This window comes from Poecilia latipinna, unplaced genomic scaffold (genome assembly GCF_001443285.1).
Source record: "Poecilia latipinna isolate Pla-1442-1.1 unplaced genomic scaffold, P_latipinna-1.0 Scaffold279, whole genome shotgun sequence".
NCBI classification, from domain to species: domain Eukaryota; kingdom Metazoa; phylum Chordata; class Actinopteri; order Cyprinodontiformes; family Poeciliidae; genus Poecilia; species Poecilia latipinna.
This window is the reverse complement of record NW_015112895.1, coordinates 199,843-223,378: the sequence shown is the minus strand read 5'-3', so window position 1 is coordinate 223,378 and position 23,536 is coordinate 199,843. Positions and strand designations below refer to the sequence as shown.

General features: G+C 39.0%; 1 protein-coding gene and 1 long non-coding RNA gene across 3 annotated transcripts in view; one reads left to right on the top strand and one right to left on the bottom strand.

Moving 5' to 3' along the window:
- Positions 1-90: 90 nt before the first annotated feature.
- Positions 91-23,536, top strand: part of afg2a (AFG2 AAA ATPase homolog A) — a 112,591-nt gene continuing 89,145 nt past the window's right edge. For both annotated transcript variants that reach the window (XM_015033769.1, XM_015033770.1), the window contains exons 1-10: positions 91-335; positions 941-1,065; positions 1,455-1,612; positions 2,677-2,735; positions 2,835-3,570; positions 4,462-4,518; positions 4,638-4,761; positions 6,824-6,925; positions 7,066-7,219; positions 18,395-18,549. In XM_015033769.1, the coding sequence (XP_014889255.1) occupies positions 107-335; positions 941-1,065; positions 1,455-1,612; positions 2,677-2,735; positions 2,835-3,570; positions 4,462-4,518; positions 4,638-4,761; positions 6,824-6,925; positions 7,066-7,219; positions 18,395-18,549 (1,899 nt within the window). In that variant the 5' untranslated portion in view covers positions 91-106. The remainder of the gene's footprint in view (positions 336-940; positions 1,066-1,454; positions 1,613-2,676; positions 2,736-2,834; positions 3,571-4,461; positions 4,519-4,637; positions 4,762-6,823; positions 6,926-7,065; positions 7,220-18,394; positions 18,550-23,536) is intronic.
- Positions 4,963-17,257, bottom strand: LOC106948214 (uncharacterized). The gene is made up of 3 exons (XR_001425132.1): positions 17,086-17,257; positions 7,039-7,201; positions 4,963-5,686 (listed from the first exon to the last, which is right to left on the bottom strand). It is a non-coding gene; the product is annotated as an uncharacterized LOC106948214 (long non-coding RNA).

Below are 23,536 nucleotides of genomic sequence, written 5' to 3'. Positions count from 1 at the left end.
ATTTGTACACACAGAAATAACCACACAGCTACAGCAAAAAGTTGGCCCATTACTTCAGTGTTCTTACGGTAAAAAGAGGCGGGACTAACCTTTAACCAGGAAGTTGATGTCTCCGCTCCATGTTTACACATGTCGCCAGATTCACGTGGAGCATATTTCTACTGTAATTATGTCTTCCAAGAAGAATAAGAGCAAATCAAAAAGAACGAGTGAGGGAGATAATTCACTGCTTAAGAAGGATGAGTCCTGCAGCCTGCAAATATCTGGACTTGATGGAGGAAGCTGCAGAAGTCCCGACTGCAACTCTTTCTCTGTTATGGATTTCATTGAAAAAGGTGGGAATTTGGACCAGGCGTCTGACCTGTAACAGCTAAAGCAAACTGTTGAGAAAATGGAGGTATTTGTAGAGTGAGGATGCAGTTGATCTGATGCTGAAAGACGCTCCTCCTGCTGGACCCGTGGAAGAATATATTTTATTTCACGAAAAATAGCACAGATAACACACTAATAACATAACAAGCTTTGACATGATTTTTTAGCATACAGATGTAATGGCGTTTACAGCCATTGTGAAGACTGCAGAGCAAAGTGTTGTCTTGTGTTTGATAAACCATAAAGTCATTGATAAAGAAGTTGGCTATTCAGAGTGTGTTCAAGCATATTTAGGGAAAGTTAAGTGGGAGGAAAAATGTGGTGTAAAAAGTGTTCAAGTATCAGAGATGTCTGCTGCAGTAAGAGAATTGTAAAGGAAAGTATTTTTTCTGACAATCTTGACTTTTACTTTTATTTATATTAAATGATTTTAATATATTAGATTCAGCTCTAAAATTTGATCTGTATTAGTCTCTACAGGCTGCTAGTAAAAAACTGATTGTATACGTATTTAGTAGTTTCCTCTTTAATGCAAACACTCAACTTTTTCCTCTTTTTCCCCTTTTAGCTGATGATAAAACCCCTAAAAGCTGCAGACAGACTTTAGCCCAGCTGAGCCTCAGTTCTATGAAGTCGGCCGGCGTTTGTATCGGGAGACCGGTCCTGTTGACGAGTCCATCGGGACAACAAGAGGTAACCTCTATATTTTTAAATGAGTCATAAATAGTTTAGGAAAACTTCTGAGAAAAACTGTACTTTACTTTATGTTAATGTCCTCTAGCTCAAAGTGTTAAAATTGCAGGTAAAATATTGAAAACCCTCCAGTTTTGTTTCTGTATTTCTTTTTCTTTAAGCTGGTTTCTGATTAAATGAAGGAAAGGCATTCTGTTACTTTTGACTTAATTTAAGAACTGATTATTTTGGTTTTGTAACTGTAGAAGATAACTTGCTGCATCATATTTGCTACTATGCTGTAGAAACTTGAATATTCACTTGAATAAATGATGTAATTTGACTCTCTGGACATTCTGTTCAGCTTTGAAACCTTCTAAGCATCATTGATCCTGTTTTCTGCTGTTCAGGTGTGTTTGGGTTGGCCTGTTGCATCGTTTCCAGGTGGAAAAGTTGGCCTTCAGAAATGCGCTCTGACCAATCTGAGGGTTAAGCCAGGGGAGGCGGTGATGCTGCATCCGGTAACGGGTCCTGTGGTCCAGATTGAGGAGTTGGTTCTCTCTAATCGGTAATTTTTCACAACACAGTCACAGAAAGCAGAAGGTCTACTTGTTTTTTTTTTTTTTTGTCGGGTTCTTTAACTGAAGCCTTTAGTGTGTGAGGTTTCCTTTTTTTTCGTTTTTTTTTTTAGGATTGGGGATGTCAGCTGTGCTGATGTTAGGTTAGGGTTAGGGTATTTATAAATTGTTACGTGACTGATTTAAGATTTTATTGTGAATAATCATCATATTTGTAAACTAGGCTTTATTTGGCCACATTTGTGAAATGGAGCTTTAAGTCTTCCAAAATAAACGAATAAAGTAGTTAAAATATTTAGGATCATATTTTCCATTTTCCTGATAACTGAATCTTATGCACAAAGGCAGAAAAACTTTAGTCATCTTCAGTTTTTTGTTGAGTAAATGCTGCCATCTGCTGGTAAGAACATATAACTGCACTTTTAATTTAAATTGGTACTTTTAAATATTTCTTTCAGTCCATTTAACATTATGCCAGTCATATTATTTTTATAGAATCTACTGACCTGAATGACAAAGTGAAATAATGATTTCTAAAATAAAGCTCCTCCCTGAGGTGAGGGACTCCATGTTTCATTGAAAATACTGTGCACAAATAATGACACAAAGAAGGAAGTAAGTCTAAACTTGGAATGTGCCATTTTTATAAAAAGTCAGTTTTACTCTCAAGCAAGAAAAATAAAAGTTGTTTAGATCTGCAAATGTTACACAATTCTTAATCTTTTAGATTAACATCTGCTATAAATAATTTGTTTTCATTTTTAAAGAACTACAGTTTTATTTGTATTTCTAAATAATGATAAACCTGACATTTAGCAATATGAGGATGGGTTTTTTTTCTGTTGAATGGAAATGGTGTAAAAAAGAAAATATTCCAAATGAAAAACAGATCTAAAAACATATCTTTTAATCTAAGTCATTAAGCGTCATTGTGGAAGGTCCAATACTTGGATCCTGGTCTAAACTATGAGTGATTTCCTTCTAATTAATAGTGATATATTAACTTTTAATGTATAACTAATGTGGTTTATTGTGATTTAAATATTTTATTTAGGTCAAAAGATGACAAACTTGATGCAGATGAATTCAAGAACTTCTTAGTGAGGACTTTAGGTGAGTTCCTGTCGACAGTATGACATGATTTGGTCTCAGTGTGTTGCCTTGTGTAGATTTTTTTTCTCTGTTGGAATAACTTTATTTGTCCTCCACCAGCTGGGAGCATCATCTTGCCGGGGAGCGTTGTCTCTTTGAGTTATTTTGGCCGCGCCTGCAGCCTTCGGGTTGAGACCATAAGAGGAGAAGATGGCGTCACCGTGCAGAGAGCCCATCCTCCTCTGGGAGCGGCTCCCGAAACAGAAGAGACATCTGTGATGAACTCTACATCAGCTGACCTCTCCTTGCAGCTCAGCATGCTCACTGTAGATGATGACATGGCACCAGGCACAGCTGGAGAGCCAGGTCCTGCAGCTAGTACCCCGCTCCGCGCCGCTCCTCTGTCCTCACTCTCATCGCCTGCAGCTCCCCTCACTCCTTCCTCCACCTCTGAGCCTGCAGACAACAGCTTCATTAGCTCAGAGCAGCCTGAAAATGCACCAACAGCACCCCCTGGTGGTTTTAGTAGCAGCGACACGTTCTACTCTGTCACGTCTTTCACCAAAGTCCAGTTTAGCAGTAAAAGAGGGCAGAAAGACCTGAATGAAGAAGCCTCCAAGTCAAAGGTCACGTACAGCATGATCGGTGGTCTGAGCAGCCAGCTGGATGCCATCAGAGAAACCATCGAGCTTCCTCTGAAGCGACCCGAACTGTTTTCCAACTACGGCATCTCTCCTCCCCGAGGCGTTCTCCTGTATGGACCACCAGGCACGGGGAAAACTATGATTGCCCGAGCCATAGCTAATGAGTTAGGTGCGCACATGGTGGTGATCAACGGCCCAGAGGTCATCAGCAAGTATGGATTCTTCTCTGCATCGACCGTTTGGGATTTATTCAGAAAAGATGAATTCACCTGAACAGTTCTTTTCTCAGTTTAGAAAGTAAACCACTGCAACGGTTTTTCAAATTTGGATACTTGAATTTACATACAGCCCCACTGGCAGTAGTTCAAATGTCTCCTAGCAATTTGCAGAGGAAACAGTTTTAATAGTCATCAACAAGCTATATACATTTTTCTAGTGAAATTTTGTATATGTATTTTAAATTACTTCGTCAGTCCTCCAGGATTTCACAATTATTTTTATGATTTTTTTCCATCAAATTCAATGATTTTTGTGGTGCTACTTTAGAAATACTTGGAAGAAATTTTGTTATATTTACCTATTTAAACCTCTTCCAAAACCTGCGTATAGAAGTAAGCAGATGAGAAAAACAGATTCGACACAAACACTTTTATTCTTTAAGGTATTTAAACAGCTTGGTTTTGATTACAGACTATAACTTGACATAAAGTAAGGCTGAATGCAGTAAAAGTAAGAAATTCTGCCACCAGTTAACTCTCTGCAGGAGAGAGTTAACAGTCAATTAATATCAATTGTTTTGATAATTTCCATGGGAAATCTGCAATAAACTCATAATTATGCATTACCATGAAAAAATGCGGGAATCTCTTCACTTTGCATGAATTTCTATGCTTGCAGAATCGCAAGCAACTGGAGGCACTGCCTCTTTTACTGCCATGGAGGTGGCAGGCTTCAGCACACATTTATTGTTTTTAAAAGTCTTTCCAGTTGAGTCTAAAACTGATTCCAAACTGTGAAAAGAACTGTTCAATTAATGATTCAAATTAATATGAATTTATTGGGAATAGTGAGTAGATGTAAATGTTTTATTTGAATCTTTTCAGATTCTATGGTGAAACAGAAGCGAGGTTAAGACAAATATTCACGGAGGCGTCTCAGAGGTAAATCCAACCAGTTCACTGTGAAATCTGTAAAACATTAAATGGCTCCAAGCAAAAAGAATCATCATCCCTACTGTTCAGACTGTATTCTTGGTAAATACCCATCCTTCCTCTGACAGGCAGCCTGCGATCATTTTCATAGACGAGCTGGATGCTTTGTGCCCGAAGCGAGAAGGAGCTCAGAACGAGGTGGAGAAGCGAGTCGTCGCTTCTCTCCTGACTCTGATGGACGGCATCGGATCGGTAGGTCATCTCAAATCAGGTGACTCTCAACAGAACTCCAGCTCTCAGGACTTACAGGTGTAAAAAGTGAGAGTTCGGTTAAATACAACCTGCTATAAACCTCGTGCAGCTGGGGTCCTGAAAGCTGATTATGAAGGATTTCATCAGAAGGTTTGGTTCCAAGTTGCACAGCATTCTTGGCACTAATAAGTAGGAGTGGAAGGGGGCATTTTTCAATGAGAAGCTTTTAGAGATATGAACACATTAAAGAAAAACTGTGTTTATTGAGAAATAAAAAAAGTATATGTATTTATATCTGAGCTGGTTGCCTTGGAAAAAATGAAGGTTTTGTTGTCTGGTGAACCTTTTCTTGATACTTGTTGCCACTCTTGAAATATCCTGAAAGACTCAATAATGACCAATTCTCAGCTTTCTTGTAGAGACCACCTGATTTTTATTTAAAATATTTCAGTATTTAAAAAAATCTGTTTCCACAGAGCTTTGGGAGGGAAATTACTCACAGTGACAGAAGATTCAGAAAGTTTCCTCAAAGTAGAGTAGTTTTTCTTCATAATAAAATTACTCAACTAACAGTAAAAAAAACAGCACAGTAAAAAAAAATACTTCTGAAAGTACATTTTTTTAACAAAATTACTCGAGTAAATGTAACTAGTTACCTCCCAACTCTAGTTGCTTCTCAACAGTTATTGATTAAATACTAAATTAAGGTAGAATTTGTCTAAGTTTTTCAGTCTGAGGTTGTTCTCTTCCCATGGACCAGGAGGTGCTGGTTCAGTAGACACAGACTTCCTGCTGCTGTCAGGATTCCTCATCAGGAATGTAGATTGTCATGCAGAAACCATCTCTGCAGGCTGGATGCACTTCAGACGCTGTGGGTTGGATCTCTGGGGCGATGTTTGTGCTCTAATGAAAGCAAAGATCCTCCCTGTAAAAATACACACACACATATCCCAGAAATTTTATGAAAGAAATTACAGATGGTCGCCTTGAGCTGGTCCAACATAACTGGATTTAAGTAGAACTGCATGTCCTCGGGAAGAGAACGCCTTCATGAGGATTAATAGTGTCATGCAAGAGGAGCAGCTTGCTCTTTGTATCCGCCCGTTACAGGACCGGGGGATCCAGGGTCACCAGGACCGAATGCCTTCTGGAATGCAGAGAAGCACTTCCTGCTCCTCAGTGTTCTTGTGTGCACTGCAATTTATCTGTTTGACTTCTCCCTTCGGCATAAAAACGTTGGAGAGGACAAACACGCAACTCATCTTGCAGGCAGACCACCCCAGAAAATGCAGGATGGAGCCAAGTTTGAATCTCAAGATGGTTAAATGTGTTAATAACATGAAACTCTGAAAATCAGTGAGGGAAGTTGGTCAACTATATTCAGGTGGTTGGGTTATTTAAATACTTTTTGTTTCAATATGCTGTTGAGAATCAGAGAAGTTGTCTCATAGCAAATTGGACCCCAAATTCTCCGACTTGAGTGGACTCATTTATTAAACTTGGGTAATTTAATTGGAACAAAATTTAATTTCTCTAGTCTGCTGACTCAATGGGGCTACAGTCAAAAACTTTAAATTTGTGCATAAAAGAATACATAAGAGGATGAATCTTTTTCTGACTTTTTTGATAAGTAAAACCCTAAAAGTGTTTTGTCCATTTGTATTTAACCTCTCTGAGTCGACACTTACTAGTTGGGTTTGCTGCACCTTCGTTGTCAACCTCAGTGAGGTTGAACAAATTTGAACAGAAATACAACAGATTCTTGATTTCGGGGGCTGGGGGGTTTAGGTCTGGACTTTGACTAGGCCATTCTGATAGATGGATCTGATCTGATCTAAACCATTCCAGCAGGTCATAGTACTGCTCTAACAGGTTTTCTTTCAGCATTTTCCTCCATAATTTCCTGATTTTATTTTATATATATATATATATATATACACAAAATCTCATTAAAGTCTTTAAACTGATTTTTTTTTTTTTTAAATAACCATAGTTATAAACACTTTTGAAGAAACTGTTTAAGATGTGTTTATGTTATACTGAAACACTTTTATGTGTCCAGGAGGGTCACTCAGGCCAGCTGCTGGTCCTGGGAGCCACAAACCGGCCCCAGGCCCTCGACCCTGCCCTGCGCAGGCCGGGACGCTTTGACAAGGAGTTAGAGGTCCGTACAAGCTTTTAACTCGTGACTAAAGTCATGGCTGCTGCTGCTGAAATTCAGCAGTTCAGTTTTTCCAAAATGTCTCTCCCTGGAAGTCTCCAGCTCTCCGTTCTTACCTGTGATCCCGGCCGTCTTCTGTTCAGGTGGGAGTTCCTGGCAGTGCAGAGCGGGCTGACATTCTGCAGAAGCAGCTGAGTCCGGTGCCGTGCAGTGCCATCGCAGCGCAGCTGACGCAGCTGGCGGACGCCGCTCACGGATACGTCGGAGCCGATCTCGCCGCTGTTTGCAAAGAAGCAGGCAAGTAAAAATCAGAGTGCTTCTACTTCCTCACTGTTGGACCAGGAATGGATTTCAAACCGGTTTTCTTGGTGAGAGTGGGTGTCCCCTGTTTGTGGAGTCACAAACAGAATGTTTTATGAAATTTTAAATCAGGGTCGAAGGAGATCGGCGGTAATAACGAAACCAAACGCTGTTTCTGCTAGAATTAAATGTGCTCGATTTATTTCCCCACAGATTACAGTACAAAACACTCTATGACTAAACACGTGATGCTCGATTCATTCAAGTTACCAGCGCTTACCTCGTGAAACTTGGCCGGAGAGCCTTCGGCCTAGAGATAAGCAGTAGCATCAACGTAGCTGGGCATTCGGACGCGATCCACAGCAGACTCTGACCAAAACCGCGGGCTTTTTCGTATTTTATCTCTTAAACAAAGGGACGCCTGCGTGCAAAGGCGTAATGGCCATTTCCATCCTTGCAGGCGAGCCTTCCAATCAGAGGTAGCCGCTCTCCGACCATGAGCCAATCATGGGCTGAGAGCGTGAACCAGCAGACCAAGCAGAGCCCAACCCAAGTCAACCAGAGCCAAGCACGCCCTATTCACGTGATCTGCATGAGCATGCAGCATGTTCAATTTGCATAATACATTGCAGCAAAATAATCTGAGCAGAATAAAAAGATAATAAAAAGAATAATGATTATCAAAGAACATAAAAGATAAAAATACAAAATACCAGATCACAGAAACCTAAGTAAAACGATGGCTGTTAATCTTGATCTTTTTAAAGGAAAGGTGGCATATTGTTAAAAATCCAAGAAAGTAGTTCCCTTTAGATTTTTATTTTTCAGTTCCTGATTCTGGTAAATTAGCAAAACTAAAACAAATTTAAAAGGCCACTCAAATGAATTATATTTATGTTCTTCATTTTACCTTTCATTCCTCCTTTTCATGCTTTATTATCTTGCCTCCTTTCTATTTCTTATTTTGATCCTTATTTTCTTTGTTTCTTCCTTTCTTACTCTCTCTCTACTGAAATTTCTTTCCCCTTTCCTTCCTCCCTCTCTCATTTTATTTCTTTCTTATTTTTTGTAGTGTCTGTATCTTTACAGTAAGCTCAATGTGAACTTTTGTGTTTATGCAATAAAAAATTATCTCTGCTCATTTAAAAATCTAAAATATTAGTTTCTGATCATCATATCAGGAACTTTGTACAACAGAATAACACAAAAATCTACAAAAAAGAAAAAAAAAGAAAGAAAAGCAGTAAACCCAATTTGAAGCCCTGTGGAACGCCAAAATTGATTGGGGCCACAAAAGGAAAACTACCTTCATGAAAACTTCTGAAATTTGACAAAAAAAGTCTAAAATAATAAAAGAAATAATAATTTTGATCTCTGTCTGTAGTTTAACTGAGCAGGGCCAAAATTATATATTTTTTTAAACTGGAACAAAGTCAGATAACAGACGCTTTCTATTAGACGTGTCTTTGTTTACGCTCCTCATCTAACTCCCAGATTTGCTGCCCTGCTGTTTGGAACTGGTTTTCCTCGATGGTTCAGGCGACTAGCCAGCAAATTAGTACGAAAAAAACTGTCAGTTTATGAGTTTTCACTTCATCTTTTCTTATTGCCCTGATCTCACTCCTTCTTGAAGAAATTTGCCCAAACCTCAATTAGTTTTGAATTATATATTTCCTATTTGGTTTTTAATGGTTTGATGACATGTTTTCTTGGCGTTCGTTTTCCCGCCTGAAGCCTTTTTGAGCACCAGGCTTAGCCAACATTTGATTGTTTCTTATTTCATATAGAGGAAGTTGGGACTTTGTGTGGTATTGTGCTCCCAGTTAGAGAAACCACTGAAACCACTAGTTATTGTGAAATTCCTGTGCCCCCTCAGTCCTACTGCCACAGAGTACCCCGCCTCACATCCCCAGGATGAGTGTAGTGGCCTGGGCTCGGTTGTGCGACTGCATGCTTATTTGTTTTTCTGTGGATGTGTCTGTGTGTGACCCCATATTGCCTCTTGGGTGGTCCCGCCGCCTTCGGTCGTGGCGTATTGCCTTTCCAGCCGGGGAGGGAGCTGGGACTGCTGCTCGGAAGCACTCCGGCTGAGAGCGTGATTTACTATCCGCAGAGGGCCAGACGTGACTGGCAGTGTTTTCTGCAGAAACCTTTTCATCTCCCGGGGGAAACAACAAACTCCCCAACCCAATCCGCTCGCTTCCTCCCAACGCATCCAAACCAAAATCACTTAGAGAAACACAGAGCCCTTCAGGAATCATCTACAAGTCAGAAAGTGCTTTCTGCTTTCTGTCAGCTCGAAGAAATAAAATTCCAGCTGGATAACGTTTGCAACTAATTTATTTTGCAGATGAAACTGAATCAAGATGGTCAGGTGTTTGCAAAGAGGTACAGATGTCGCAACGGCCTGATGCTTAAGGCAGTGGTACTTTAGGGAACCATTCACGTTTCTGTCTGTGCCATGTTGAAAAGTGCCAATTATGGAAACTTAATGAACTCCATCATGTGCTGATAAGTCTGTGATCCATCTATGAAGACTGGGGCTGAAACAATTAATCGGGTTAATCAAGATTAATTGATGATTTAAATAATTTTCAAGTAATTAAGTCATTGATTAATCATTAACTGAAGTATACAGACTAAAAAAAAAAAGACAATTTACTAAAAGAACGCCGAAGCCAGAGCCAAAGCTGCACAAAAAAGAGATTCAAGCTCTGTCACTTAAAACATATGCTTTACTATTTGCAGTTATTATATTTTGTACTAGTTAAGATGCAAACATAGCAAGTCTTGCACAAAAAATGACTGGGATAACCCAGAAAAAAATATTTTGGGGTTTGTAGTCAAATCATATAAATAATGTACTATTTGCTGCTCTGCTTTATGTCACTTAACTCAGTCCTACAGCTGGTTGTGTAATCTGTTTACTCGTATCACTAGCCTGCAGTCAGCTGCTCGCAGTCATTTTCTCATAGTGGTGGTCTTAATAAATGTGTTGGCTGGTTGCTAAGTAAATGAAAATGTTTCAAATCACCCGAGTTTATCTTTTTGTATGGAAGAGGGAAATATAGTAGCTTTTTTTCTTCCAATTGACTGACAGTTTAGGGCAACTAGTGTGGGAGGGGCAGCGCTGGACTACTCTGTGCGCCATACACACTGAAATCTGTGGTCACATTGTTCTTAGGGGGTTCGTCTTTGTGCATATTTAGGATTGTCCTGTTAAAAACCATTTCATGTGTGAAGATTAAAAGTAAATTTATCAAGTTTCCATCGTAAGCATGGATTCCTTGTCGGTGCATCAGTTTGCACACATGGTGCCAGTTCATGCTTTCTCTGGCAAAAACAAAAGCCAGAGTCTGAAAAACAAGCAGTTGTTTCCTTCTGCTGCTCAGGTAACAATGAGCTGCGGGGGGAAGCATTCGGTGCGACGCAGCGCTTCCTGAAAAATAAGAACGAGGGGACATATCACGGCGACTCCGACATGCTCGGGTCACGCAGAAGATTCTTACATCGCACAGCTGCAGAGGCGCCCTCCCATACACACACCCGTTGCTCTATATTTAATGTATACTAGACACACATTTGAGTTTAGGTTTCACATCCTGCTTTTGAGACAATACCAGCCTGCTTTGAGATCAGAGAGTAAGAACCTTCAGTTCAGCTGCTCCAATCTGAGGAAAGTCAAAGGGAAGGATGGCAAGGCCAAGTGATTGTATGTTTTTTCTCTGTGTGTGCGTGTTTTTGTGTGTGTGTGCACAAGAGTGGATGGAAATCTTGATGTCATCAGGGAAGTTTTTGTTTGTCCACTCAGAGCCCCAGGAACAACGTCTTGACGACAGATGTGTTATATAACCAATCCTGAACTGTAGCGGATCTCAGATCGACGAGTCCGGAATGCATCGTCAGACATCAGGCAACTCTGTTCCACCAAAGTCACCTAAAATCCCTTTGAAGCCTCCGCTGGGGGAGCAATTTGTTTGGAAAATCAGTGCTTTTACTTTTCTGCATTAACTGAGGGAATTCAGGTCGGATTCTTTGATCCCTGAATGGCAGAAATCATTTTTAAACCAGAAAAAATAAATAAATAAATAAATAAACAAAAATGCAGCAAAAGAGGTAACCACCACTCTTGGATTCAGGATTATGAAGCCAAGTTTAAGAGTGTAGTGGTATGAACTGCAGGTGTAACCAGCGCATAGAGACATAACCAGGACAGAAGTTACAACTGTAAGTTTCCTGCTGTTTAACCTGCTATTTAAGTTCTGCACACAGAACTTCAGAAGGTTCATATCTTATGATCAGGAAAATTATCTGCCATTGAGATCCATATTGGAAAGGGTTTATGATTTTTTTCCATGTTCCTGTTAGTAGTGTGTTTGTTTCATACACAAATACATGCAGTTTGTGTATTTTCCTAGATTATCCTTCTCAGATGCACACTCCTGATAACCTGAGTATTGAATAACAGTACAGTACTTTTTCTTATTTTGTACATTTGCAATGATTTCTTATTTCTTTTCTTTTATCAGAACTAGGTTGCTTCCCACGTCAGTTCTCCTATTTGCTCTAAATGAGGACCTCCAGTGGCCAGATGCTTTAATACAACCCCCCTTTTTTTTTTTTTTTTTTACATAGTTTCATGATTTTGTTTCCAGTCCTAATAGATTTAGGTGAATATGTCTGCATTTAAATATAAATTTATTAAATCCTATCAACTGGTAGTGTTGAGTGAACAAACACATTCCTTTCATAATGTTCTCTCTGGATCTGTGTCTGAAGGAGGAAGGTGGTTTTCATCATAGTTTCATGCAGGCTGACATATTTATGTACACATTCAGACGTCGTTCTGCACTGTGTTAGTCACAGCACAAAAATCCAACGAGAGCATGGCAGTAACTATTTATAAAAGTATCTCTGGCAGCGTGCATGTGGTATCTGATGTAGCACATTGACATTTCTTGTGGCTGATGTCTGACGTGTGTCATTACGCACACTCTTATGGATCAGGCTGACAGAGATGGAGCTATTTTTGAAATCCTTTATTTTACTTCTTATTGGTTGAAAGTTTTAACTCAATTGCTTCATGTTGGAGTTTGTGATGAGTAATGGATGTATAGAAGACATGCATTTTGGTGTAAATTCCCTGCAGACTAAGAGTCAGTTCTTGAAAATTGAGTTTATAATAACTTGGAGTTATTATAAAAATGCTATATATATATATATATATATATATATATATATATATATATATATATATATATATATAAAACATAAAAGAAACCTGACTTCATAATTTAATGTCTTGAAAAAACAACATTTTTACCATTGTTGCACTGGTAGCTTGCATAATGAGCTCAGCAGAAGAGCACTTCCACCAGGTGTTTGCTAATTGGTGCTGACTAGTCTGAAGGAGTTGAGTGGGGCAGTCACAGTGGAGGGCTGCTTTGTGAGGTGGAAGCTTTGAAACTAGAGCTCCAAGGAGGAGCTGCGCCTCAAAGGCGGGGCTCGGTCCACTCAGGCGTTTTGCACAGCTGAGTGATTAAAACATGCATGAAAGAATCAAAGCAGCGCTCTTTGATTAGGTAATAACTTTATAACATGATGTAAAGCACAAAAAAGTCGATTTTAAATAATACTGGCCTTTAAATGCTCTTAAAAATCATGAAAGATTTACAGTTTTGAGGGGATGTACTTTTTTTTTTTTGCCATAAATGGCCTAATCATGAAGCCCTAGGAAAATAAAACCTTGTCCTCAGTTTATTGCTAAACTGCATCTTCTTTAAATAAAGGATGAAGTTGAGCATGAAGATTTAGAAAACAATAGCCAACACTTTGTGTCATATTGACAACATTTCACAAATATCTGGGCCAGATGCTAAATCAGAAATGAACACAGAAACTGATTTCCAGCCCTGTCTTGCTTCCTGATCACTTCTCTGACCGTGATCCCAACCCGCCAGAACCTTACACTGAGCAGCATTTGGTAACGGATTCCTTTAGGTGTTCTTGGAAGCTCTCATGTGGTGTCACAGACTCTGGAGTCTCTCTGGCGTCTCTCTGGAACACAACTGATCTGGCTGCTTGTAGATGACTCATTTCCACAGTCTAAACGGTGCAGATTTTCTGTAGCATGTATGTTGGGGTGCGTTTGGGTTTGACCACATCCGGGCGCAGTGTTTACAAACCTCTCTAAACAGGGGAAGCCCGTTGCATCTAAACAGGGCCAGTAAAATGTATTCTATGAAAGGATAAACTCAGAGTTTTGAGTTGTGCCCACAGAAAGCCCTTTGATTAAATAATGCCTGTGATTTAGATGGTGATTGTGCAGAAAAAAAAATATGACTAGAAATCTTACTAAAGTCTCCATAAAGCCAAACCTGGAGGGGTTCAGAGTTTTTACCTAAAACCATTAATCATCCAGGCCAGCAGGCGCAGGAAACGAGGAGTAGAGATTACTCCTCTGTGTCGAAACGAGGGAGAAAAACGGCAGCTGAAATGAGCGCAGTTTTGTGTGTTTGACATAAATTCTCCAGTGGAAGACTAAATGAGCCAAACAGTGCTAAATGCTTGCTGATGTTTACAGCAGCAGGCTTGCCTTATAAAGGACTTTTTCCATCTCGTTTGTCCTTTTAAAGACTCTGCAGGAATTTCAGGACAGGCCACATAAATATCAGTCGGATCAGCATGTGAAGTTTATTTGAGGCGTCTGTTTATAAAACCCGGAAATGTGCTGCTTGTACTTCTTAACCCCTGCACTTACCTTCTACCAAGGCACATCTGTATGTGTGTGTGTGTGTGTGTGTGTGTGTGTGTTTGTGTGTTTCTGAGGTTATCGGTGTGTAATGCACATTTTATGCTTGTGTTTTAGAGTGTATTTGTTTGTGGGAGTGAATTTGAAGAGCTCGTATTATTGGCGTGCTTCAGCCCCGAGAACAGATGTTGGGTATTTTAAATACAGGTGCAGAGAAGGCTCCGGAAACTGAGTAATGAAAACGGTCCTGCGGTTTTGTAATAGTGTAATGCCCGAAGTATTTCCACAATTCATTAGAGGGAAGAGTCACTCAGGAACTACAGCTCCGGCCTGATCGTCGCTCATTGTAATGTGTGTTCTGCCTTAAGTGCAGAAATATTATTTACTTTTCTACTGAAACCTAAAACTGCTTTAAATCTTCCTGTCTCTGCTCATAAATGTAGTTTAGATAATGATGCTGAAATGACCTCAGAAGGGAGTTGTAGCATGGGCAGATGACACAAACGGACTTAAAGGTATTCATACCTCTGATGCTTTTCACATTTTACAACCACAGACTTTATATTTCATGGAATTTATTTATATTTTATGTGACCCTAGGGCTGGACGATACTGCTGAAAAACATATCACAATATATGCGTTTCAGATCAGTCGACATCAATAGATATTGATTAGTTTTTTTTTTTTTTTTTTTTTTTTTTTTTTGGAAAAATTACCAAACTGGTAATATTATTTTTTTTTTTTTTTTTTTTTTTTTTTTTTTAATGCAGTTATAAGACACGGTGGGAAAACTGCTGCTATTCCAGTTACTTAACAGGTTATTGCAAGGGAACCAAAGAGTGAGTCAGTTGCTTATTAACAAATTCATTGAAATTATTGGTGGATAATCTATTGATATTGATCACATGTCTGTCACAATGACAGAACAACACACTGAATCACTTATCGTGCCTATAGAAAGTATTCGCCCCTTCCACCCTTTTATTGTTTTTACAAATTAATCATGATCAAGAAAATTTTCCTCTTTTGACAAAATGAAATGTAAAAAAGCCTTTAATGTGAAAATGAAAAGTGATTTTATGAAATGATAATTAAGCATAACATAAAACTAGTGATACATATTCACCCCTTTATAGTGATCTGTGCTTCCAAACATTGCAGAGTAGTGGGACTAGAGTCACTGGTAAGAATTTAACAATTTTATTAAAGGATTTTTACATTCATATTTTATTTGACCACTCATGAAGGTGTTGATCTGGTCAACGTAATATGAAAAAGTTTATAAACTAAAAAAACTCTCATCCTCAGGATCCAAGTCTGAGGAGGTAGCTTATGGGCTTTTCATTAATAGTCACAGCACCACCTAGTGGTAGCAGGAAGCAGGAAGTCTTGTTGATGAGATCATTCAGTCCAAATAAAATTTATAGGATTTGGTTTGAGTACAGGAGGATGTGACCCCCCCAGCCCCCAACCCAACTCCCAAAGGAGAGGATGTAGATTTTTGGGGGAAGATCTGTTTTTGATGCGCATAATTAAGAACATTTCTGTTACATAAAAACACAAATAATAATCTGTTTTCCCTTAGCCAAGCAAACTCTGTGAACTCTTCCTTCTCATTCTTATAATTTGAGCCTTTGCTGATGTTTTGCAAATGTGCATTCTTGTTCATCTAGGAGGCTCCTTTTCCTTTCATTTCCCACTTGATTACTGCTGAATTTGAAGGATTCCGGAAAGTAAGAGCGCAAGAAAAAGTAAATGGGAACACGAGTCCACATAAGGTTTAGATTAAACTGTGTTGTGTTGCCTCTCTTTGTTTTTTCCTCCTCCCTTCCCATCGGATGTTTTCATAGCAAAACCAAATGTGTGCGTGGAGTCAGCCAAGAGCAGTTCGGAGGCAGTGAATCCCTAAAGCAAAATATTAAAGTTACATCGTTGAATCGGGTTTCCGCCTTCCTCCAGGCTGTCGGGCTAGAACCATGTTTCTCTTTAAGATGGGTCATTTCCCAGCGTTTTCTGTAGAGATTATCTTTGTAAGAGAATTGCTCAACATTTGTCAGTTGTGGTTTCATGTTATGGGGCAGCAATGACATTACTGCTTAAATTAGGAGTCTGAAATATTGGATAATAAAAACAAAGATATCTCTGGTCAGTTTGTAAGACTCAGAATTTATAGACAACAAACTTAACATGCACATCCATCTATTTTTTTTACTCTTTTGCTTATTCAAAGTTTGGTAAGCCAAAGTTCCTAAGGTGCTTCCAGACGGGATTTATAGTCCCTCAGGGTCTCCTTCCTGAAAACCTCCAAAAAGAGTCACTCAGAAAGCAGCCTATCGCCTCAATTATGCTCAGTTTTTCTTAGCAGGGGAAGGTCATCATCTGACTCAGACCAGCCACACTATGGATGAAACTCAAGTTTTAAAAAGTCTTAAATCCATTTAAGACATTTAAGGCCTAAAGGTATGCGACGACAAATTTAAGTAGAGTCTTAAATTTGTCGTCGCATGACTATTTAATCTTTAAATATTCTGTGTAGTATTTTTTATTTTTTTAAATCACAGGACTTTACTGACTTGCAAAGGTTTGAGTCACACATAGATGTCTTCATTGCATTCTGTGATTACCGCTAACTAGCTGCTAATATACCCTTACTAACAAGCTAACTTTTTTACGTTCCACGTGCAAACTTATCACTAGTTACTGGACAATGTTCGTATTAGCTACTGATTTGCTTCTGTTGCCAACCTAAACAAGGTTAGGTCAGCATGTGAAAACCTGCTGCCATCAACCACAAATGGACACCAGAAGTTTCAATGCAGCTGCTATGTTTGATTTTAATACATTAGGACCCCACAACCATCTCCAATATAGCTTTTTTGGTCTTTAAGTTAATCCAAGGTGACATTAAAAAAGTCTTAAAATGTGCTTTCTTCTATATTTTACTCTGCTTCGCCTCGTCCGTGCCACTCAGACCAGATATCTCTCTTTTGCAACATTTACAGTTTCCGAATGGAGCTAAACAATTTAAGAACACAAAACATATTGAGCTGATATGCAGAGAAGGAACTGTAAGCAGAGATATGACAGAGAATCGGGACTCTGTATGCTTACAGAAAGCAAACCTGCTGCAATAATTGTGCTCCTCTGTCTTTTCTTCCTCTCCCTCTCGCTTAGTCAGACAGGCTCTGGAAAACATAAACAGGATGCAGTCTTGTCTGATCATAAATCCCCTCTCGTCTGCTGCCTGGCCCCCGGTCCTGGACCACGTCCGTTCCCCACCAGCCCTCAACCCTCTGTCTCCCGCAAAGACCCCCACCCGACTTCGCTCCCTTTGCACATTTGCGTGAGCTCTAGGTTCTGACAAATTGTCACCCAGCTTATTGGAGTATATAACACACACTGTGCAGATAGCTGCTGTGTGCAGTGTTGTGACACATGTCAGAAAAAATCCTTCTCAATAAAATCATTGTGGGCAAACTAATGATCTCTACTAAAGTCCAGCTTGAGGGAAAAGCAGGAATGGTAATTTTTGCAGAGAATGTGCCTGAGACCAAGGCCCTTAATCAATCCTCATTTCCTTTCTGACATGGATAACAACTGTGGCTGGTGAAACAGAATGCTTCCTTACTTACTGTGGAAAAGATTTTTTTAAACAAGAGGAAAATCAGAGCATTTTTTTTTACTGACAAATTGAAATCTTTCTAAAATTAAATGTTTGGTACAAGAACAATATTCATCTTTTAGTAAACATGCTTTTTGCTTTCTATTTATCGTAAATAGGATCACAACTATCCAGGGCCTTTCACTCAGAATCAACCAAATCTGCATTTACCTGGTCTTTTAAACTTTTGTAAATATAGCAAACATTTTGACAGAAAGAGTGACCCAAGTCTTACTTTTTATTTTTAAGCCAAGAAATTAAAAATCAGACAAACGTTTGGATAACCTTGGTTTGATGATCAGCCTAAAATTTTAAGAGGCACACAAAAGTTATGGTCTGCTTTTTAGGAAACTTTTCTCCCCTTTAGTTTCTTTAAGCAATAACAACATTTATCACTGGCCAGTAATGTGCCACAACAAGTGAGGAAGCGCTGACCAACTCTGCTCCAAACAGATGGATAAAACTCTAGTAACACTGTGGCCTTCTCTCATCTCAGCAGGCATAGGGACAGTATGACGGAGAATTTTTGCTTTTAAACTAACTTATTAAAACATTTGTATAACATGTTAGCAGCCCATGTTTAGGCTCTAAACCTCAACAACTGGAGTTGTCTGACCGTAATTCTGTTTTTGTGTGTGTCAGTCTATTTAACGTCAACTAATTTAACATCAACATTGTTTAATCATAAATAAATTAAGCTGTGAAAAAGCAATGAGTACCTTTAGTTAGAGCTTCATTTTTTCAATCTGCTCTCCTCAGGTCTGCGTGCACTGAGGCGAGCTCTGGGTGTTTCCCAGCAGGCATCTGACCAGCAGCTGATGGGGACGGTGACGGTCTCCATGCAGGACCTCCAATGGGCCATGACTGTTGTGAAGCCCAGTGCAATGAGAGAGGTTGCTATCGACGTGCCCAAGGTACAGAAACCTCCCCTGTCTGTCTGTCTGTCTGTCTGTCTGTCTGTCTGTCAACTCAACCATTATAACTGGGCAATAAATAGATTTTATTGATTGAATATTTAGGTTTTTCATGATTTAGTTTTTCATAAATCTGGATTTTTTTTCAACAATGCACTGCTTGAGTTTCCATAGATCAGAGTAATGTCAGCAGGCTCAGGGCCGCCATCTTGTTTGACAGGCATGTATTACAGCTTCTATTTATGTGGACTTTAAAATCACCTCCATTCTAAGATGGCGTATTAGGAGCAGGCTAAGATTTTTCATTTTTTTTTATTACGTCAGTAAGGTCATAATATTATAACAATTACATCATATTAGAAGAATGAAGCAGTACTTTTATGAGAACTCCAACACAAAAAATTAAAATGAGTCATGTAGAGCATCTTGTGAAGTTATGCTTTTACAAATAAGGAAATCCTTAATCTTTGAAGACATGAGGGTTTAACATGTGAGATGCTTGTACACTGATGCAGCGGATGCAGTAGCCTCTTCCCGCTCCTACTTGGTTTAAATCTTCAGTCTTAATAACACAATTCGTCCTGGAGGCTACTTTTTCTAGCGTTACATTCAGCCTCGTGGTGGTTTTGGAAGGAAGCGGGCCAGCTTACATCATGCATTTTTTGGCTCAATGAAAGCACAATCTAAATCCCGAAAAAGGTAATCACTTATCACCACTTTTAAAAGTAGCTCATCAAGCAGTGCCTCTCTTCCCAGACTGTCTTACTCCTCTTTACTCTGCTGACCACTGAATCACCACGAGGTAGAGTGGAAAAGACCCTGTGGCCATTTTACCCTCTGCTGCAATGAAGATGAACGACTTTGTCTTCGCAGATGGAGGAAAAGTGGGCTCAAAAAACATGGGAGGTTAGTGAGGAGGAAGGAGGGGTGAGAGGACAGCGGTGAGACTTCAGGATGTTTTGGAGTTTTGCATGTGCAAGACATAAGGGACAGGAAGAAGGCTAACATCATCTTCCACCGGTAATTGAAAGCAGATCTGGTCGCTGACGGTTCCTGCCAGCAGCTAAAAAAAGAGAAAGAGAAGAAGAAACATGCGTCCGATCCCTTCACCTCAGCCCGCCTCCCCTTTTCTTTCTGCACAGAGTGCTGCGCTCTGAGCTCACCCAGAGACATTCAGTCCTTGTGGCTGGTTCCTGGAAACAAGAGAGGAACGAGTTTGGATTTCTTTTTCTTTTTTTGTAATTTGTCTTACACAGTTCAGCTGAAAGACCAGCCGCAGAGCCCCGGACTTGATTATATCCACATGAGTGCAAACATTTGTTTCTAATCCACTTTTATATAAGAAACTTCCAGTGGTGCCGGATGAATGCATGCCCAGAGTTTCTGTGAAACCATCTCGGATCACATATCCACACAAGATTTAAAGATTATACCTCACTTTAGATTCTATTTGTATGTAAATATAATAAATTAAGGGGTAATTAGGGTTATTTCTTTCTAAAGACTTTCCCTTTTATTTTAACATCCATTTTAAGCTTTGACCTTGCCATCTGGTTTAACTTTATTATATCCGTCTTTTATTATTTCCATGCCCTTTATCTCCCTGTTTCTTTGTTTAGTTTGTTTGGTAAGTCCCTGACTCTGTCCTCTTTTCCCCTTCAAAGGCCTCTTGTAAAGTTTGGAAAACAACTGTAAAAGGTAATAACTATGTCTGGTGCAAAAAGGAAAACAGCACAGTGGGGTTTGAGTCAAAGCATTTGCTTTTAATTTTAACACGCTTTAGTTATAACATTAACTGATTCAACTTTTTGTTATTTTCTCATACGCCTAGACTTTTTTCACATTTCATCACATTACAATTGAAAACGTCAATGTAATTTACTTACTTCAGTGGTGGGCACTGCTAACTAAAATGTTAGCTGCACTAACCCTAAAACACTATTCGTATTAGCTGTGCTAAAGCACTACACCAACATGGCATTTAGTGGAAGCTAACGGAATTTACCTGGAGAACATAGAAAGATTTTAAAGATATCAAACATGTTAAATCTACCTATATGTCTGAAGTTGTTGAACGGAAAATGAAAAAAAATACATAAATATTGAATTTTTATTACATTAACGGTAAAAAGTGTATAGTCAATACAAAGGGGCCTCAAGGATTAAATGCTCAACATTAACATGACATTTGTGATGAGTGGCAAATTTTAACTTTCTCTACCTTTTACACCAGTGGTTCTTAACCGTTTTTGAGGTACAGAACCCCCCAGTTTCATATGCGCATTCAACCCCCCCCCCCCCACACACACACACACACACCACAACACAGAAAATAATTTGCGGTATTCTGATTTATTAATGCAATTATATTAGTTGTATTACCTCCCCCACGCCACTAGAGGCAGAACCAACCCCGAAAAGATGTGACTAAGGAGCAGATTTAGACTATAGAATTTGGTAAAAACGGTGACACAAGTTCAAATCCATGCTGAGAGTGGAACTCCTTCCCGCAGCGCTGATTGGCTAAGCAATGTAACGTGATCCTCTGGAGGAAGTGATGGCAAAACGGGGCGTCATCACGACTTTACACAGTGTGTCTTTACCTCCGCGGCAGAGGCTCCACCGAACCCCTGAGACCGACTCATTGAACCCCTGGGGTTCGATCGAACCCAGGTTAAGAACCACTGTTTTAGACTTTAGATTTTTGCAAGGTTTTGATTGTTATCAAGCAAATTATTTCCACGGTTTCAACTCAAGTTGTTGATTAATATTCTCTAGAAGGAGGACATTCATCAGAAACTTGTTTGCAACCATAAAATCCAAAGTTTACTTCAACCAACAATTGCTGAAAACCAAAGAAACATTTTGGATGTTTTTAAGGCACTAGAAAGTGGATCTTTACAACCCGGCCAACACTAAGCAAATTGAAGCAGCTGCTGACAGGTTCAAATGCTCCACAAGAACTAAGCAAATGACCCTTGAAGGGAAATTATTTTCATAGTGGTTACATTCAAATTGTTTGAAATGGTTTTTACTTTTCACAAGAAAATATCTTTAGGCTGACTTTTGGCAACCTTTAGGCTTCTGTATCAGCCTTCATTTCTACATTCATTTATTTATTTTTTTCTCTTTTTTGCCATTTGTCCAAATACACCTACAATTTTGTTTAAGGGGAAACTCCAAAATATGCAATTTTTTCCAAAGATAAACAGGAAAGTAAAATATTTTGGATTTGGTTGTTAGAGCATTTCCTCTGTCAAACATTATCAACAACATTGATTTTGATGCTTTATTTTTATTTTGTTGAGCAATTAAAACAAGTTAAACTTTTTACCTCAAGATTCCAAAATAGCCCTTTTTATAGGTTCTGGTTCTTCTTTGGGACCAACCACATTGTTTTTGTTGCCAGCAACAAGCTTATTTAACTTTATTTAAGTTAGTTGGTTTTGCGTCTCAAATTCAACTTAATTCATGCCAAAGTTAGGTTTTTAAACCTAAGAGCAGTGCACCAACTATCAAGCACGGTGGTGGCTGCATTACACTGAGGTTTTGTTTAACTGGCACTGGCATATTGCATATGTTGTGTAATGAAAAAAGTTGGGTGACTCCAGATTTTTCAAATGTACTCAAGTCAACAGTATGAGGATGAAAAAGAGAAGAAAATAGGTTTATTCTGTAACTGATATCGTCGTCACTATATTTTCGCAAGATGTTCTAACATTGTGTAGCCCTGTAGGTGCATGTATATACATATCTATACTTCTCAGTATGGTTTAGATTCTTTGTCTGTTTGAGAAAATCCACAATAAAAGCAAAGCATAATATTTGAAGTCTGTTGCAAGACTATTCCACTCTTGCAAAATAGTTTAAATGTTAAAAACCTGTAATAAATTATTTAATTGCAGATTTACTGATAAATGTAACTTTTCTGTAGCTTTAAGTGTAGATTCTCTTAAAATTTACCAAAATTAACATCAGTAATATTTCACAGCTATATTCTGTGCTATTCTTTTTAAATTTTACTCTAAATTTGCCATTTTAGTCACAACTTCTATCTGTGCAGATCTGATTTCCAAACCTCTCTGGTGAATCCTGCTTCCCTGTACGTTTTTTCCTCTACTCCTGTTTTTATTCCATTTTCTTTCTGTCCAGGCTTTTAGTTTAATACTTTTGGTTTGCTGGCTTGCATCTGGTCCATCTCTCCGCCCGTCCCTCTTCCTCCACATCCCGTGTCGCTCCGTGCATTTCTTTCCTTCTGGCTCAGAGCTGGCCATAAATCGTTCGGTATTTACAGTATGTGGCCAGATGCCAGGTTTCCATTAGGTGCTTCGCTCCCCAGAGACGGCGCCGGTGGCCTGGGATGTGTTACCTCTGTGGGCTGGTAGGGGGGAGGGAGGAGGAAGTCAAACAGATGGGAGGGGATAGTTATAAACCCTGGCAGTTAGCATTTAGATCAGAACATGTGATCCAGAGCTAATGAGAGGGTCAAGCTACAACAAAAGAGATAAAACACATATAATTACAGCATACTTTGTTTCCATGGAGATAAACTCTCTCTTCATCTTTTAAATGGTGTTGATCCATCTTTAAGAAACAGGAAGCTGACTCTAAATTTCACAGGTGGACTCTTTACTAACTGGCTGCATAAGATTTTATTTAGGAGTGATTTAGTAAAGAAGTCTGAATTTTCTTGTAGTTTTTGAATCCTAACCCGACTGTTGGAATGTTTTTGATAACTTTGACTTTGTGTGTTGCATAAAAATTGGTCAAATTGTATATTTTATGGGAAGGTTTTAATTTGTGCTGTTTTTATTTAAAGTCTAAATCAATCTGTGTCCCTTTAATCGTCCCATTAACCCCATCTTTGAATAACATTCCCAATGCAATTTGATTTCCACTTTTATTGATTTTTTATTTTCTTGTGTTTCTCACAAACTGTAAATCTATTATTTTGCATGAAAAATATAAAAAACAGACTGTTGACTAT